The 19,381-nt window shown below is 32.2% G+C and overlaps 4 protein-coding genes across 5 annotated transcripts; 1 reads left to right on the top strand and 3 right to left on the bottom strand.

Moving 5' to 3' along the window:
• The first annotated feature begins 161 nt into the window (after nucleotides 1–161).
• LOC6642649 (ATP-dependent RNA helicase DHX33) lies at nucleotides 162–5,486 on the top strand. Its single transcript, XM_002065040.4, has 5 exons — nucleotides 162–255; nucleotides 770–1,614; nucleotides 3,906–3,981; nucleotides 4,041–4,829; nucleotides 4,900–5,486. Exons 2-5 carry the CDS (start codon nucleotides 785–787, stop codon nucleotides 5,281–5,283), a joined length of 2,079 nt encoding a protein of 692 aa, XP_002065076.3. The 5' UTR covers nucleotides 162–255; nucleotides 770–784; the 3' UTR covers nucleotides 5,284–5,486.
• LOC6642650 (kinectin) lies at nucleotides 1,817–3,735 on the bottom strand. The gene has a single exon (XM_002065041.3). It carries the CDS (start codon nucleotides 3,496–3,498, stop codon nucleotides 1,849–1,851), a length of 1,650 nt encoding a protein of 549 aa, XP_002065077.1. The 5' UTR covers nucleotides 3,499–3,735; the 3' UTR covers nucleotides 1,817–1,848.
• A 40-nt stretch (nucleotides 5,487–5,526) lies between the features above and the next one.
• On the bottom strand, nucleotides 5,527–12,751 carry LOC6642648 (phosphatidylinositol 3,4,5-trisphosphate 3-phosphatase and dual-specificity protein phosphatase PTEN). 2 transcript variants are annotated; one of them, XM_023176065.2, is made up of 12 exons: nucleotides 12,609–12,751; nucleotides 11,455–11,634; nucleotides 11,101–11,346; nucleotides 10,858–11,030; nucleotides 10,642–10,786; nucleotides 10,378–10,565; nucleotides 10,224–10,316; nucleotides 9,976–10,138; nucleotides 9,795–9,904; nucleotides 8,898–9,113; nucleotides 8,416–8,797; nucleotides 5,527–5,660 (listed from the first exon to the last, which is right to left on the bottom strand). In XM_023176065.2, exons 3-12 carry the CDS (start codon nucleotides 11,198–11,200, stop codon nucleotides 5,641–5,643), a joined length of 1,590 nt encoding a protein of 529 aa, XP_023031833.1. In that variant the 5' UTR covers nucleotides 11,201–11,346; nucleotides 11,455–11,634; nucleotides 12,609–12,751; the 3' UTR covers nucleotides 5,527–5,640. The 2 variants fall into 2 exon arrangements, with proteins under 2 accessions (XP_023031833.1, XP_023031834.1); XM_023176066.2 differs by lacking the exon at nucleotides 8,416–8,797.
• A 1,004-nt stretch (nucleotides 12,752–13,755) lies between these two features.
• LOC6642647 (uncharacterized protein YMR317W) lies at nucleotides 13,756–18,186 on the bottom strand. The gene is made up of 6 exons (XM_002065038.4): nucleotides 18,126–18,186; nucleotides 17,155–17,372; nucleotides 16,845–17,079; nucleotides 15,992–16,095; nucleotides 15,780–15,915; nucleotides 13,756–15,719 (listed from the first exon to the last, which is right to left on the bottom strand). Exons 2-6 carry the CDS (start codon nucleotides 17,328–17,330, stop codon nucleotides 14,079–14,081), a joined length of 2,292 nt encoding a protein of 763 aa, XP_002065074.2. The 5' UTR covers nucleotides 17,331–17,372; nucleotides 18,126–18,186; the 3' UTR covers nucleotides 13,756–14,078.
• Between the last annotated feature and the right edge of the window lie 1,195 nt (nucleotides 18,187–19,381).

Here is a 19,381-nt window from a genome sequence, read left to right as displayed (position 1 = left end):
TTTTATTGACTCTGATTGTTTATATACATACAATTTTGGATTCAGTTTCAATCACAAAAAGACAAGATTTTGTTCCAAAATTTCCAAATGTTTCCTGCTGGTGTAGTACAAACCAAATTGTTAAGGTTATCGATAACTTTTGAAGCTCTACTGCCCATCCCTAGGCCATGCCGCCTGTTATTATTGTTTCTATTTACTAATTGCTCAAGCATGTTTTGGACGTATATTGCTTATATTATTCGTTGACAAATGCATGTGAGTTTTATTATTGTTTTTCTAATAAGAGAAAAATGGCAAAAGGACAGATAATGGATATGGATAATTTTGAGACTATCAAATCCAACTTTATGTACATACATACATATTTATGTATGTACTTACTTTCATATGTACATACATACATACATATACTGAAAAATGGCAAAGATTGTATTGCAAATGTAAACAAGAAGTCTCAAATAATGACTTTCGCATACGTGTGTCAATACATTTAAATGTTTACAAATTTAAACCCAGTTTTCTATTCATCAGAATCAAACTCGATTTCATTTATGTATATGCCTTTATAATCATAAATATGTATTTATGTATAAAAGTATGCACATACATATATGTATGAACATATAGCATGTGGTTCCTGTATATAAGAGAGTTATTATATATGATTTACTAGCCCTTTAGAATCAAAATAAACTCCGATCTCGTGATATGAATTGTTTATATTTGTTTGTAACAAAAAAACCTAATTAGATCTTCAATTCTTTTACAGAATATTTAAAGTAAAATGGACTCGAAATATATGGCACTAGGTAATACTGGTGGATTACCATCGATAAGCTTTTCTGTAAAACGCAAGATCGAAACGATCGAGTCGCACAGTGGTTTTTCATCAAAATCCCCCCATGTGCCAGCTAAGCATCCTCGTCTAACGAACTCGAAAAAACCAAGCATTGGATACAATCAGCATTTACTACCAGTTTTCAATTGTCAACAACGAATACTGCGGGAAATCGATGAAAATGACACCGTACTTATTATGGGTGAAACTGGCTCTGGTAAAACCACACAGATACCACAATTTCTTCTGCATGCTGGCTATGCTAGGAATCAAATGATGATTGTCATAACCCAACCACGTCGTGTCGCTGCCATTACGGTGGCCCGGCGAGTGGCCCAAGAACTATCAAGCACAATTGGTGATCTAGTCGGTTATACGGTGCGTTTCGAAGATGTCACCTCGGAGAAGACTAAAATACGATTTTTAACTGATGGTGTGCTATTACGTGAATCTATATTAGATCGTTTACTGCTCAAATATTCTGTTATTATGCTCGATGAGGCACACGAGCGTACCGTGAACGGTGATTTACTCTTTGGCATTGTTAAGACAGCACAAAAAGAGCGTAAGAAACGCAAATTGGCCAATTTAAAAGTAATTGTCACTTCCGCTACAATGGATATCGATCATTTTGGCAAATACTTTAATTGTCGCGGTCTATATCTTGAGGGAAGAACACATCCTGTTCGAGTGATGCATGCCAAGGAGCCACAAGATGATTATATACATGCAGTTCTTGTGACACTATTTGAGATTCATAGGAATGAGCCTATCGAGTAAGTACAGATCTAAATATCATTCACAAATCTATACACATCTATGTATGTGTATGTAGTATATAATGTTGATAACAAGTCATTAGGGCCCCGCGCATGTTTAATGTGGAATAAAACACTTCCCAAGACTTTTCCCTGGAATATTAAGTTAATAAATGGGACTTAAAATGGTTATAAGTAATTTCACACCATTAAATAAGAGTTTCTTGGGAGATACATATATTTATTTGTATTCTACATATTTCGTTTTGCAGCCAATAAACGAGATCTTGGCAAACGGCATTGGCTGATGCTATGCAAACGATATTGCATCTCCGGCTGTGTGATCTTTTCGTATAGTTTCTTCTTGGCCTCGGCAACGGTATGAATAACAACACCATCTCCTCCATCATCCATATTGAAGGCTTCTCCCTCCGCACATTCCGGACACTGTTGTGTGAGCACAATATCATCGAGATCGGTGGGCGCCTCGCAGATCTTCTCAATCTGTTTAACCACATAGTCCACTCTACCCTCATCTTGTCGCTCTAGTACGTAGACACTTGCTGTTAGCTCCTGTACTCGAACTTCAAGCAATTTCAGAAATCTTGCAACATTAACCAAATTAACGTGTGTATGATCGCCAAGGAGGCCAGCAAGCGGCGTGGCATCTATTGAGCACATTTCACAAAGCGTTTCCACACCCTGTAAAAGATTCTCCAGACGGGCATCGTTGTTTTCGCGAATTCTTAAGAGTTCCATATTCGATTCCTGCTTGTGTTTCACTTCGTTTTCAAGGCTGGATATCAGTTCGAGTTGTTCTTGCAATGAATTGGAATTGTCGCGCTTTAAAGATATGATATCCTCAAACAAACGATTAACCGAGTTATTTAACAATGTAATATGATAGCTCATTTCATTGGCATAATTGAAGAAAGAGTAGTAAAGACTTTCCTGCTGTTGAAACTTCTCGATAACCTCCTCCACATTGCTAGAGTCAGTATATTCCAAAATCTTCTGAAGCACCGAATTATAGAGATTAATTTTTTTATTATGGTTGCGCCGAAACTCATCGCGACGCTTATACTCCTTGGGCTGTAGATCGGCCAATTCGCGTGGCTTTGCCTTACACTCGAGAAATGCTGTGTTATCCGCATCAGCTGCCACCTTACGCATAATGCCTTGGAGCTCAATCCTACGAAGTTCTCGCTCTTTGGCCTCTCGTTTGGCAATGTTGTCGATTTTCTCATAGACATCGATGCATCCGTCAAAGGTATTTAGAGCATAATCGATAAGATCTATAAGATATTTCTTATCACTGTTCAACTTTTGCACCATCTTTGTGTAGGAGTCATTGAAGAAAGTACGATGATTCAGAATACGTATGAGCTGTTCCCTTAGCTCAGCATTAGCTGCTGTAAAACCGCACTCTTGCCGCACACCCACCTCCAAGGCATTCTCCAGAATCACCATTTTCTTACGCGTGTGAGCCACATGGGCCTGATGCTGCTGATCTGGCACGGTTAGACGATTCAGATTGTATATCTGTTTATCCACACGACTAATCTCCTTCTCCATGTTGCCAATTGATGTCTTAAGCGTTGTTATATCCAAGGCTAGATTCTCCTGACACTCAACATGACATTTGATCATATCCAAACAGCGATCATTTGTCTTCTTATGCGTCGAACCACTTGCCACCCAAATCTGGGCTCGCAATTCATTCTTTTCCTCTTCCAATTGGTCAATGGCATTCTCATAACTGGATTCGATTATTGTTTCCTTGCGTGATTTCAATTTACCAGACAGGATTTTCTTGTATTCACGTTGACGTTTGCCTAATTCACGATGCTTTAATAAATAACTCTCAAGAAATGTGTTCTTATTGAATTGCAAGTCATCCATTATGATTGATAAGAAGTTTTAACTTTTTAATTTAACAAAAATAAACCAAACACCTGATGTTCTCTAATATAAATAAATTTGTTGTTTCTTTCTATATACCAGCCTAGTCTGGTCTGGTGTCTTTTTGAAAATGGCAAATATGTTATAATGTAGTTAGTAACTTTCTAAATAAGATTTCGAAGTCTAATGCATTAGCTAGCTATGCGGGATGTTTGTTTCTTACTTTTAGTCAAATATTATGTGAACTAAAGAACATGGGTGACTTGTTAACTGATTTTGAAGGTAATAAAACTAAGATAAAATATTTAGTAAACATTTTGAAGATATTTAAATTTTACAAGTTCATGTTAAAACTTAGATTTATTTTGTAAATCTCTAAAAGAAAGTATTTATCTCTTGTATTTTAGTCATGATGTTTTAATATTCCTAACCGGACAGGATGAAATCGAGGGATTGGCTCAACAAATACGACAACTGGCAAAGGTAAACAAAATACAATACAGTTGTAAATTACCTTTTAACAATATCAATATTTATCACAGATAAATACAACTGGTCCGAGTGATGTTCGAGTATTTACATTGTACTCTCAATTGTCTCAGGCCAAGCAACTGGAGTGCTTTCTACCAGTTCCAGCCAATACACGCAAAATAGTATTGGCCACAAATATTGCAGAGACATCGATTACAATTCCTGGCATTCGTTGTGTCATTGACTGTGGTTATGTTAAGGAGAAACACTTTAATCCCAGCTCATGTTTTGATAGTTTAAAAACGGTGCGCATATCGAAAGCTCAAGCATGGCAGCGTACTGGACGTGCTGGCCGCGATGCACCTGGTATTTGTTATCGTACATATACAAGAAAAGATATGGAAACATTTAAGACGGCAACAGATCCCGAAATATTAAGAATAAATACCACATCGACTGTGTTACAGCTTTTGGCGTTGGGCATTAAATGTGAAAATTTTGACTTTTTGGATATGCCATCGGAGGAGAGTTTAAATAAGGCGAATCGCGATTTGGAGACACTTGGTGCCATTAAATTCGGTGGTGATGGAACGGCGAATATTACACCATTGGGTCGTTTGATGGTACACTTTCCACTCGACCCGAGATATTCGAAATTGCTATTATCGGCACCTAAGTTTAATTGTTTGGAAGAGATGCTAAGTCTGGTTGCTGTGCTATCAAGTGATAACATTTTCGTTGTACACACTGAGAAATCCGAATTGGCTGCCTTGGCGCATGCAAAATTTCAATCGAAGCATGGAGATCATTTAACACTTCTGAATGTCTTCAACGCATTTCAAAAGACGGAGAAACCAAAGGTAAGCATTAGAATGGTTTTATACGATTACAAATATATATATTTAAATTCCTCTCCGTTTTTTGTTCCAGGTCTGGTGTCACGACAACTTTTTAAATTTGCGTAATCTTACATATGCACGAAATGTTCGTAATCAATTAGCTGATATAAGTACAAATATAGGTTTAACCCTAAGCAGTGGGGCCAATGTTGAATCCCAGAAGAAATGCCTCATAAATGGTTTATTTGATAACATTGCTGTACTTCAAAAGGATGGCAACTATCAAACCATACTTGGTCGGCATAAGGCGAAAATTCATCCATCAAGTGTTCTGCATGGCAAATACAAACCGAACTACATTTTATTTAATGAACTAATCCAAACTGATCAGAATTTTCTACGACTAGTCACAGAAATATGTGTAGAATGGGTTGAGGAAGTTGTGCCACACTTTAAAAATATTATGAAATATTAATAAAATTAATAAAGAAGAAGAAACTTTTTACCAAGTAGTAGTTGAGCATAATGAAAAAAATAATGAATATAGTGCAATCTATGTTTGACTATTTAGTTTGGTCGATGCTAATTAATATTTTATTTGTCTCCTAACTGAATATTTGTGTATTTCTTCCCAATGATACAATAAATACAAATCTAATGGATCTGATTAAAAATTTACATGAGTTTATTGTTTTTTTTTTATGAATATTTAATTCTACTTAAATAAATATCATACAATCTATTTACAAATTCGAATATATTAGCGAAATACTTAGCAACTATAAATTACGTTTCTATAAATCACCAAGAGTAAGTCCGTAATACACATTTATTAAAGGTATGTTGATTCACCTGCAAGACAAGAGAAGAAAAGCCACCAAAATATGATTATTATCATTTCAAATAAACTATTCTCTTTAAAACGTATATTGTTGAAAGACATCATATTAGAAATACTTTCTAAGATAAAATAATCGATTTATTACCGATTTATGGCGCATTGGCTAAACAGGTGGGATGAATGATTTGCCCCAAGTTCATCAAAGCGTCAGCACATTAGTTCCTGGTCTTGCGAACAAAATGTTTATTTAATAGAGCGCAGATTAAATAAAGTAAAAGAACACATTTTTCACCTTTAGCTAAACGACCTAAATGATTCTATTATAATGCTGATCCGTGCTTGCCTTTATTAAATGGAACTACATTAAGCAGGTTTAACATATTTATTTCTTTATAAGCATAATACATACCTAATTTTTCAGGGGTCTATATTAGTTCTTAAGATCTATAACAGATCCGTAACTACTTATGCTAGTCTAAAGGGATAAAGTATAGACCCAAATACAATATAGGAGATACTTTGACTCTTGCCATAGTTAACAACTAATGATCTACATAAATTTAGTATAAAGCGATATCAACTGGAAAAGGATGGACTACTTATGACCCAAAAGTCTCTCGAGAAACCACTTCTATATAAAAATTCTTTGAAGACAAACTAACTTTTATATATTGTGTACCACGACGTTATAACAATGTATTATTAAATATAGTATTCAGCATATGGGATATTTCAAACAGACAGACATATATGTCTAAAGGCAGAGGGAAGGGTGTAAAAAATAAACACGATATAAACGTAAAATCTGTGACCACTTTTGATTTTTTAATAAATTTATATTTATTACTAACAACGTTTGTATTTTTTTTTCTTTTTAAATTAACATAGACAAAAAATGTTTCGTTTTATTGTACAATCTTTATTGTAGGTGAAACAGAAAAAGAACAAAACACACAAAGACCATAGCAAAAAAAACATACTCAGATGAACTAAATTTAGTTGTTAAACATTACTTAAACTTAAGCGTTTTGGGCTCGGAACAATAAGAACAAATTTAATATTATTGATCTTATCCTTATAAATGCAGTTTTTTTTTTTTATGATGAACTTAGGTGTGTATGTGTGTGTTGGTTGTGTGTGTGTTTAAATGATGAACAAAAAAAAAAAAAAGTGAAAATGGATTGAAAATAGAAGAATTATTATTATTCTTCCACAAATATTATTTAAATAAATATTTGAACGTATACCTTAATGGAATAGATCACTAATTTTCTGCATAATTAGTTGTTACATTTACATTACTGGAAATATCTTTGGATTTGTCTTCGTCCAGACCTAAGATATCCAGATTTATGGGTGTCTGGGTGTTTTTATTTGTTTTAATTTCATAGTCACAATGATGATGATACGTATTATTGAAATCAACTGAATAGAATATAGAATCGGGTGGGGATATTGTGTGTTGTTGTGGTTGTTGTTGTGTATTATTCTGCTCCATATTAATGTTATCGACCACACGATTTAGATCGGGAAATGTATATGGTTTCGTCTCATTAAATATACAATGATGTGGATTTTTATTTTCTTGTAAACAATTTATCTGTGATTCAGTATTAAATCCAATCGACATTGTTTCTGCAGGTTTTGTACAAACTATTATAACATTTGAGTTTGAGTTGTTGTGGTTTGTTGTTGTTGCTGTTGTAGTTGTTGTTGTTGTTGTCGTCATTTTATTATTTCGATTTTGGGCAAAATATTTTGCATTTTCTAACGAACTGCCAGCAATCAGAAGGCGTGAGCTCTTGCAGGGTGAATTATTTAAACTCAATAGGTTATCACAAATATTTGAGTAATAATCATCACTATGATGTTGTTGTCGTCGCCGTTCCCCCCCATCCATGTTATAAAATAAATGATGAAGGGGGGATGATTTAAATGTCAATAGAGCACTTGTTGATTTCGATTTCTCGATGCTCGTTTTCATCAAATTGATGTTATTAGTGCTATTAAATATTATCGGACAGGACGATGAATGTGTCGCCGCTATCACGGCGCCTGTTGATGACGACGACGACGACGAGGACGAGGATGCGGACGACGTCGACGATGATGTCGCCGATGAAGAAAATGATGATGATAATGGGATAATTGTTGAATTATTTGGTTTACTTTTGCGACCAGCAAATGTATTTCTTCGATATGTAATAAAATTGCGAAAAATATTAGCCGAATCTGATCTAAAATAGTTTTGCAGCCGATGTAGATTTTGACTGCTGCTGGTGATCAGTTTATTTGTTTTATTCTTTTTGAATTTCTTAATACAACTTGGCATCATTTTGGCTTTCATGAGAGGCCGTGGAAGTGTATTAACTTTTCTTCCATTTATATTATTGTTTGGTTGTACATCTTTAGATGAATTTTGTATCATTAGGGGAGTTTTTAGATGGTCATAATGGTGGTGGTCATGGTCATATCGTTGTTGTGGTTGTTCTGGTTGTTGTTGTTGTTTTTGTTGATTGTCTTGAATATTCGAAAGAAACTTTTCGTTAGCAAGCTTGTCTAATTGTTGATTCGGATTCGTGGTGATATTTTTGTTTGGAGAATTCTCTCTTAAGGTAATCTTTAGCTGCTGCTGTTGATGATGATTATTACAATTTGTTTTTTCTTCATTTTGAGTAATAATGTTAGAGTGGTTGTGGGAACAGGGCAAATTAAGAAGTAGTACTTTTGTTGCTATATTATTGCTAACAACAGAAGATGACTCACCGGATTCCCAATCTTCGTCGCCTTCTCCGGTATGATTATGATTGGCATGTGGAGAAGACCTTTGTTTATTACATGTGATGTTGTATGGATCCTGATCAAGGCTCTTAATCGATCCTCCACCAACACATTTAAGAATATTGCCACTACTATCATTTAAATCTCGAGTCTTGGGTGTAATATTCGCATCATTTTGCCATTTGACAAAGCCAGAATTTTTTGCGGACGGTTGTTGATTGACAATATGCAATTTCTTTGTATCATTTTTTGATATTGTATTATTTGCTGTTAATGGTATGGACTTTGTCGAAGGCTGTTTGCGTTTGAACGCCGTTGAGGGATTTTTTGAATGGGTAGATACTCCATCATTTGTTTGATTGTTTGTCTATGAATATGAGGTTTGATTTTAAAAAATATATATATTGCATTTTGTTTTTTGTTTAGTTCAAATGTGATTTGTTTTTGTTGTTGCATTTAAAACTTACAAGTGTTTCATCCAGTTCCAAATTTTCGATTTGTTGATCCTTAATAATTGTACGACTATCCGCCGTTCCATCCACTAATTCAAATGGTGCACCGCTTGCCTCTGAAAAACGACTTGAAGATGATACAGCAAAATTATTTTCCTCTCGATTGCGAAACTTATCCTTAGGCATTTTTTTTGTGGGCTCAATTGGAATACCTTCAAAAACAATCGAAATCTGCAACAAACAAATGAATTATCATTAAAATTTGTCTCATTTTAACATTTTTTTTTTTACTGAATAAAAATTTATGTTATGACAAATTAAACTAATTAAAACTGTGATAAAACTTAATGACATTTAACAACTTAGAAACTAAAGGTTTGAGTTGATTAATATTTAACAAATATAGAATAATATTATCTAATCAATAATCCAACTAAATCAACAATTATTTACTGATTACTCTTAAACAAAATTTGGATGATTGCTTTAATAAAAATTACCTTGATGACTCTATTAATTCAAATTTTATTTTCAAACTTAATTAAAAGATTTCAAAAATGATAAATTCTTACTTGATGTAAAATAAAAATCTTTAAACACTAACGCGCGATCCAAAATATAACTCTAAACAAAGTCGTGCTCGTTTAAACGATTTAAATAATTGATAATGATTAAAAATATAACTTAAAACAGAGTGGAAACTGATTAAAAGAGTCATAAAGCAATACATCAAGTGAAATGGGGGAAAGAAGGAAAAGACAAATTTAGAAAAATTTGTATATGATCACAAACTTCTACTAAATGGGGCTGTAATATTCATAACTCTTGATTTACCTACTGAATTGTTAAATATTCAATTTTCCTATATAAGTTTTTACATAATTATACACATTTTTTGGGTTCACAACATACCTTAAAATCCTCAGAAAATGATTTATGTTCTCGATCTTTATGTGCATCATCGATTTCGGATTTTTTAAGAGTATACATAAATTTTTCTGAATTTCCAAATGATTCATAAACTGCAAAAGTACAAATTCACATTATATGGATATATATTTCCAATTGGAAAATTTGCAATTCGAATATTTACCTGCAGAATTTTGGACGAAGAACGTATTGAACCAAAAGTGACAATACGGCGAAGACTTTGAAGACTGTGAAAGCTCAACCTTTATATCACCGGCAACTGTTAAAGATGAATTACCTTTATATACAAAAGATTTTTTGAAATCAATTGGCCACGTGTCCAGAAGCTGCAACAAAAAAAAAGAAAGAAAATAAGTCGTATTAGCATATGTCAAAAAGTAAAAACAAATTATTTAAAATACAAACACTCGCCTTCACTTTTTCATTTGTGGAATCCTCTAACACAAATACCGAACATTGCACATTACGCAAGAAGCTGCTCCCAGCAAATCGTATTTCACAGACCTTTATTAAATGTAAAAATTAGTTATTTTTGTTATTACCAAAAAAGGGGGGGTTCACATACTTTTAGACTTATTTTTTTATATTGAACTCTTGAACAAATTAAATTTGAAAAATACTGAACATATCGACGCTGAGATGGGATTGTTACACCTTTACGATCCTTCGTACGTTTCTCATCATACCAAGCCAATGCTTCATCAGCTGTTTTCTGCATCCCACTGTACAACAGGTAGGCACAAATCATGGTACCTGTATACATATAAGAATGATATATATGTAATTTAATTAATGATTTACTTTAATAGATTAAATGTTATGTCCTTACCTGTTCTTCCCTTTCCAGCTTTGCAATGCACAGCTACAACATTTAGACTATCCTCCTTGAGCCAGGAGTCGACGTCTTGGCAGAACCTTTGTATCAATTCAATTGTGGGAGGGTTATGGTCCTCAAAAGGGTAAATTGCAACTCTCTGGAAATTAAAGACAAATAAATATTAACAAAAATTGACTGTAGGTTAATAATAATAATAATAATATATACCCCATGAAATTTGTTGATGTCGTATTCCCGTTCTAGACATAAATTATAAATTTTATAGTGCTGTCCATGATTTTCTTCCAAGAATTTAAAAACATCTTCGAAACGATTCCTGTACAAGCCTTCAAATTTATCCGGAGCTGGATAACCCATTGCAATTATATTTTCGCAAATGTCTAGAAGATCACAGAATCAGAAATAATAATCATAATAAAATCGATGTATGTATGTATAGGAAATTCTTACATGTGAGATCCAAGTTGAATCCATTTTCTTTGTACCGTATCCGTTTCTTGCTTACTACATTACGTATCACGTTAGACATTAATGATATTGTATTAGCCATGTTTTTCTTCTCTAAAGGAGATGAGAGTGTCGCGGTCGCGCCGTTGAATCAAATTATTTCATTTAATTTGTTTAACTACTAGTTTAAATCTCCATTAATATTTATTTTGTAAATTGGTGAGAGAATAAACTTAAATCGTTTGTTTCCTGTAATAAAAGAAATTTAGAGAATAGAGAAATTTTCCTTGACTAAAAGGACTACATATGTATATGCAGATATATATATACGATAGTCTGATTGGAGCATATACATACCAATTATAATTAGTTTGGTTGTTGCGAAATCCATTAAGTAGTTTTCAAAATACCAATTGTCTAGTTGTAGGGAACTCGGTGTTGTTTAGTGTCAGGATTAGTCTGCTTACATACGTATATATTAAAATATGTATGTACATCTATAACAGGTTGGTAGGTAATCCGTTATTATTCGTATTCCTATCAGATACACATAGACACATTAGTTATAGAAACTGACATACTAACATATACAAATTCTCAATTACATCCGTTAAAATAGTGCATATTCCTTTAATTCTAACTGTGAATGCAATATATGTACATATGTATGCATGTATGCATTTTTGCATGTATGTTCATAAATACATATGTATGTATGTATGTAGTTAAGTATACCGATGAACAATTTAAACATTAGGAAAGTTTCGTGTTTTTTTTTGAAGTTTTGTCATTATTTGTATATAATCGTATATATGCATACACACACTTCTTGTGATATTATACATACATACATACATATGCAAGTAAATGCAATACACAACATCCACAAAACACACGCGCGTATGTATGCATGTACATACGTTCATATGTACATGCATGCATGTATGTACATACATAGGTAATCACTATTGCCGATTAAATATTTCTTCTCGTTAAATTTCTTTATTAAACAATTTATCCACGATATTGTACCAATATATATGGCCACACACACAATCACACACAGGCACACATCACATTAATGCATATACACATGTAACATTATAAAAGTTATACATTTGAATAACTGTGTAAACCTAAAAAGGAAAAAGGAATGTACATATGTATGTACATACATGCGTGTATGTACTTACACACGTACATAGGAGGCAGCAAATTCATGTATGCTTGCCATATATATAATTTTTCATGTTACATATGTATGCATGTAAATAATGGCAAAAAAAAAATTAACTAAACTTAATTATATACACTGTTTTCACAGACATTTTGCATATGTATGTACAAGTTATATGTACATACATCCATCCATTCGTACGTACGTATGTACATACATATACTAAATGCCTGTCAGCACAAGACATAAAAATACACACAGGCCAACGATTTTTATGTATGTATGTATGCACAATGTGTAAACCATTTTAAATATTCAACTTCTTGTGTATAACCTGTTCACTTGGGGCACTAGTACAGCATTTTAATAAATTGTATTTGCAATTTATCGAACGTATTCGAACTCAGATTATAATGCAAAAACCTAAAAAATAAATAAAATTCAACGAGCTGCCAGTTCGCCGCGGACCTTCAATTCGCCTTAAAATAGTCAAATTCGCCTTAAAAAATTGAACGAGCGTGAAACACACAGGGTGATCTAGGTAATCGATGAATAAAGTATTGTCTACAGTATTTTGCGTCTATCGATATAAAGGGTGTTCCAAAATTCAAGCAAGATTTGAATTTTGCGCCATTTCTGCTTTGAAGTATTGCCAACCAAAAAAATATTGGAGCGCCACACAAGAGAACAACGCATTTATATTGTTAATTAATATTTTGCAAATTTACTGATTTAATTTCTTGAACTGAAAAGGGACTAAAAAGTTTAAAGAGACTGATCAAGTCTCCTTACACCTATATACAATTTTTTAAACTCCTGCAGTTGGGCTAGAAATATTACACAGTTATTAAGCAATAATTTAATAAATATCTGTAAAATGCATGTTTTTGTGCGTAATTTCAAATATCACTTCATCTCATTTTTGTAAGTGTTGAATAACAATGAAATATGTCTCAGTGTAATTCACTGTTTTATTTTGAATAAATTAATTATACAAAAATATACTAATAATATACATATGTATATGTAGCCGAAAATTTTTGCCTGCATGTCAATAAAAAATCTAGTCAGTTTTTTGTTGTTTATTACACATGCATACATACATATGTATGTAGTAATATCTAAAACAAAATCATTGTATCTCTTTCTATCGCGATCTTAGCAAGTTTCGAATCAATAACAGAAGACTTTGAGAAAAATAACGAACAATCAAGAAAAACATAGATTGTGCTTTAATAGAAATAGGTCCAAATGATGTCACAAATCGAAACATACATATTTGGTTTAGCTTTAAACTATAAAAGAGGTTTATAGAAATTCAATATTTGTTAATTTAAAACATTTTAAAAGTTTTTTTTTTAAATAAATGATCTTCTTTTGATAATTGCGCCTCTGAGTTTGACCCAAGCTTCCCTCTTCCACCAATTACAAAGGAAAAATAAAACGTTGTTTTTAAAAAGATACACATTTTTTTATTAAAAAAAACTTTAATCATCTTGTAAATCGTTCGCTTATAGCTTTGTAAAAAAAATATTTTCTTTTTTTACGATTACACATGTTAGAAACAGACTCTGATGTAGGATACTTACAATAAATCTGGAACTAATGCCCAAGAAAAAAACGCATTATTGTGTCCAACATCAAAGTAACATTATTTTGTATCCGATTGCACATATTAATATATAAAAATGAAAGCACTTTAAGATAACCGTGTTTCTACACAGTTCTATTCGTAATTTGGTCCATGACCAGGTATAAATTAATATATGTATGTATATATTATAGATTATTTGACTTTTATAAACTAACAATTATTATTAGTTCTCTTTGGTTTAGGTAAAGGATTCCAATCTAAATTTGATGCTGTGGGCGATGACTCCCTATAGTCGCAAACCATTTTATTTATTTTGCTCTTGTGAAAAACGTTTGGTTGTGGTTCAACTGCTGATCCTTCATTTGAGGATACAGTGGTAACTGATATATTTTTTGTTTCCATCATTTGTGTAGATTTCGTATTGAAACTGTTCAATTCATTGGAATGTGTATTCTTGTGTTCGACAAATAGTGGTGTCGAATAAATTTTCGTACCTTTAGCTATACTTTCATTAAGCATTCGTTGGCTACGGTTTATAGACTCAATAACTTCCCTAACCGATCTCTTTTTTCCAGGTTGATTTAGAGCATCATTATTTTCCGTACCGCTCGAAGTTGAAAGTGTTGGCTCATCGTTTTGGTGGTGGAAACGTTGATTAGATGGCGATGCAAAAGTTTGTGCATTTCCCACATTAAATTTGAATTTATTTTCTTGGGCAGTAAGTCCAATTTTTGGGGAACTTGTCAAAACAATTTCATTTTGGGGACTTTTGGGCAATGAACTACCATTTGACACAATTATTGGGTCTTGAATTACCACCTCACTTGGTAGATCTGTATGTTTTGTGATAGAACTAGTTGAGATATGCTGTTCTTCGATAAATAATATATTATTATTGTTAGAAGGTTTTTTGTTTTGCAATATAGATTTTATCGGAGCTTTTTCTTCGATTGCTTGATCAGTTGACATTCGAGTTGTTGTGCCATTTGCTGAGCCATTTGCAGACGCAAAATTCTGTAAGACATTATTTGTGTTTTCAGTTTTTGACAATGAAGCTTTGATTACGACTTTTTGGGTCATAGTATTCGAATCATCCCTTGGTTGGTCTGATGGAAATTCATATGTTTTTATAACTTTCGGTTTGACATCAGTTTCAGTTTTCACCACGACAATTTCGTCACTTATTTTTGGTTTCTCTGTTGTATCATCTTTGATTGTTTGTTTAGTTAAAGATTCTTTTGTATTTTTCAATGTATAATCCTGAGCCTCATCCTTTGTATTAAGTACACTTTGAGCTTTTGACGTTACAGTTTCACTGACTATTTTTGAATTACTTGTAGGATGTTCAGTTATAGTGTCACTCGAATTTTCGAATTTATCTACATGACTGGTTTGTTCATCAATCTGTAATCTATCAGTTGCTGGCAATGAAATTGGACTAATAGTTTCAATTTTCTGAACAGCTGAAGGTCTACCCCTTCTTGCAGGTGCAGTAACTTCCGCCTTACTTGTTTGGTTCTTATAGAAGTTACGATTTTCATCTATACATAATGTAATTTGAGGTGACGCTGATGCATTTTCCACCTGAACAATTTTGGTATCCTCTCCATTACTATTCTTTGATGCATCTTTTTCGGGAGCGAAGGAACTTAGCTGTACGTTGGATTTAATCAAATTGTTTGGTTGAGTTCTAGTTGTCACCCTTTCTACCTTTGCCGGCGGATCGGGATTATCCAGTGATTCGTTGGTTATGTTGACGAAATGTTCTATTTCGGAAGTAAGTGACTTAATATCTAAATTCCCATTAGTATTTTCTGTTGTGATCGTTTCAGTAGTGATATCGTTGTTAATCTAAATAGAGGAAAATTTCATATTATTTTTAGCCATAACAGATTTTTTTCTTTAAATTACCGTTGCTCTTGGTGGTGGTAATGGAGCTCTCTTCTTTTTTCGATAAGATTTTCGACTAGTTGTTGAAATTGAGTCAACGTTGGTCTCAACATCACTCTCAAATGGGTTTGTGCTAGACAGACTAGATTGGGATGATCTATGTAAAAGGAAAAGGATAAATGTTAATAATGTTAAAGTGTGTTTATGCTGGCAGCTCCCAGACTAATCCTTACCTAGTATGATGATTGCGACGAAAGTTCGGTGTTAAATAACCGACAGACTGAGTGGTGGCTCGATACATATCGTTGCGATTAAAAGCGTTGCCCAATGAGCCATTCTATTAAATGCAAAAGATAATATTTGTTACAATTAACTATTATTTTAAGCCATATTTGATTATCTAGTATAATTTAAAGAGCTAACAGTTAGATGCCATTATATCTACATGTTGTGTACAAAAAGCTTATATATCTACATACTTGAAAATACATTTATATCTCCTATTGTTAGATAAAAGATAAACATAGAATTCAAAATCTAGGTCGTATTTACTTTTGCAACAAACGAAAATCTAAGGGAATTTATGTATCTATTTATAAATTTCAATTAAAGATATATCTTCTATATAAATAAAACAATAGAACGCAGTTAAAAGTTTTACAGTTAAACCGGAAAGTATAGGATTTTTAGGATCTTTTTACCAACAAAAATTTTCTTTTTACAAAATGCCTCTTAAATATTTAATTTTAAAATATTTTTGTTAGCCCTAAATTACTAGATTTTTATTGTTTTATAATCTGAGGAGTCTCCCTAGGATATTCCGCCATCTACATTCATAGTTGCTGTTGTTTATATATACTTATTTATGCAATAAGAAACAAATTAACAATATTATAGAACAACAAGAAAAACTGACGTCACTGTAAAAGAGAAATCTAACTTAAGCAATGACATAGAATTTATAGGTGTGTATACCAAACCTATAACTAGTTATTCTTTTATAATGACGTCACTGTTATTTTCGCAAAATTAAACTCAAACTTTATACCCCTACGTATGTAATTGAAAAGTATTTATAGTTTTTACCTCACTTTTTGCATCAATATTTTGAAGGGAACTTCTGTAAGGTCTTCGATAACTTAAGTTAAGTTCATTTCTCATAGGAGAAGTACCAGCTTCCGAATATCTATCTCGTGTATTTAAAAAATTATTATAGTCACATGGCTCATTTAATTGCCTACGTAGAACAGGTGGACTTTCCGAAGTTTTATTTATGCCCAATGTGGATGATTTCTTTTTCAGAGAAAAGGATTTAAATGTCCTAAAAAAAAATAATACAAAATGATTAAATGGTATTACTATATTAAGCATGTGATTAATGGATGCATTTACTAACCAAATGTCTCGCAAATTTTCGATTGAAAAACTACTTCGTCTACCCTTGTCAGAGCCTTTCTTTTTTAAATTCCAAAATCGTAAGCGCTTATGATTGTCATCTTCGTAAAAGGGATTCAAGTGTTCGGGATAATTGTCTATTGATATTTGACTAGAAGATCGTCCATTTCGACTCATTGTGAGTTCGTTGTTTTTCTTTCAGCTGCCCTTAAAAGTAAACTGTAGAAGTAAAAGAATATAAATGTTTAAAGTTAGATATCTTTTGATTTACGTTCTTTTAAAAATAGATAATTTTTACAAGGGAAAAGCTCGAAACTTAAAGATCATTGATCCGAAATGTGTGCTGTGGGAAATTTATATCTTACAAAAAAATTATACGGCTACTGTAAATATAGGTGCGAATATATTTCTATGATTCACTGTTTATACATACATACATATGTATATATATAGGTACATATTTTTCCATTCCTTTATTTTTTTCCTTTTTGTGGTGAACAGAAAAAGGCGGGTGACAAAGGCTTTTATTTTTATATATTTTATGTTAATTAGTATACAAATTATATACTTATATAGGTCTGATGTACACATGTACATCAAATATTGTCATGTGCACCTAAGTACATATAATATGTATGTATGATCGATTTATATGTATTTAGGGATTTCTTAAATACACACAGTTATTATCAACAGGTATGTATATGTACATATGTATGTACATCTACATTTAAAAAACACTTTGTACTTGTATGAGAGTTCTACACGTTTAGAACATTACGTAAAACAATAATTATTTCTTAAAGGTGAATTCCACTGAGATGTACATACATATGTATGTATGTATGTAGGCAAAAATGTACATAATGCATAGAGCATGTATAAATATATTTCACATATACGTAAGCATAGCGAATTTGTTTATAACAATTTACGGTATGTATATATTCGTATGTATTTTTATGTATTTACAAGCATATATACACATGTAGATGTAAACACAAACGATGATCTCAACTGTTGTCAAAATAGAGCTCCCGTTGTGATACTCACGCACCGAGTTGTTGTCTAACACTAAATTAACTTTTTGTAGCTTTAATTATTTTGTTAGAAAAGCTTTTTGATTTCTAGATTCTTATAGGTCCGTAGCAATGAATGTACGTACATACATACATATGTACATATGATTGTTAATGATAGCCTTATCTTTATTTTTGCGACGTCGCGTCGTTGTATGTACATATTTATGTACAAACATTGTGTGCAGATACATTTACATTTTTTATGTACATATGTATGTATGTATGTATCTACAATTGAATCAATCTTAAACATCTCAAATAGCATTGAACCTACTTAAGTACATATGTATACACATAAGTACAAGATATTTACATAGTTTTTACAATTTATAAGTAAAGCATATAGGAATAAATCAGATAGATGTACATATATATATGCACGCATATTGTAGTTTAAATGATTTGTCTTTTGATGCCGATCAAGAATGCTTTTATTTGCATACATTCATTTTTCATTAGCAAGTCTGCTGCAAAACTTTCAAAACTTCTAAGTATACATTTTTCAATATTCAACATCTATCTGTCGATGTATAAATGTAACAAATAATTTGAAAATCAAGAGAACTTATTCAATACTTGCCGAGCAGATGCGGACAAGGTCTTATTTGATCGTTAAAAAAGATGTACTGCAAAATATTGAATTATTTTTTAAAATTGTAAGCCTCAGAGATATATGTACATAGATACAATGTAATAAAATGAACACAAGTTTTTGATTGTATAATTCTGCTACATTTTCTTAAAATTGGATAACCGAAATTATTCTAGTTTATGCTATAGTATAACTATATCCGCAAAATCTAATTTCAGTTGGATTTAAAAATATGGCAATAAGGCGGCGGAAACAAGTGAATCCGAATGATAGTCTATTAAACACAATATTTTTACAGATCAATAGATCGACAAGCGAATCTAGAGAACAAATACATATGTCAGCGCCCAAATATCATTAAAGCCAAGAAAGTAAAATGAATTTAGCCGTAAAATCACTCGGAAACTGGTCAAAATAATGCGTATTTTTCTTACAGTTTTATTTCAAACTGCCCTCGCGTAATGAACCACCTTGTTAAAAACGTATATGTATGTATTAATAGAAGATACAGTAAGACAGATAACAAATATCTTAATATTTTCTGAGCAATTAAA

Source organism: Drosophila willistoni (assembly GCF_018902025.1).
Source record: "Drosophila willistoni isolate 14030-0811.24 chromosome 2R unlocalized genomic scaffold, UCI_dwil_1.1 Seg167, whole genome shotgun sequence".
Taxonomy (NCBI): Eukaryota; Metazoa; Arthropoda; class Insecta; order Diptera; family Drosophilidae; genus Drosophila; species Drosophila willistoni.
Note: the sequence above shows the minus strand (reverse complement) of the source record. Positions and strands in the feature narration are given on the sequence as shown.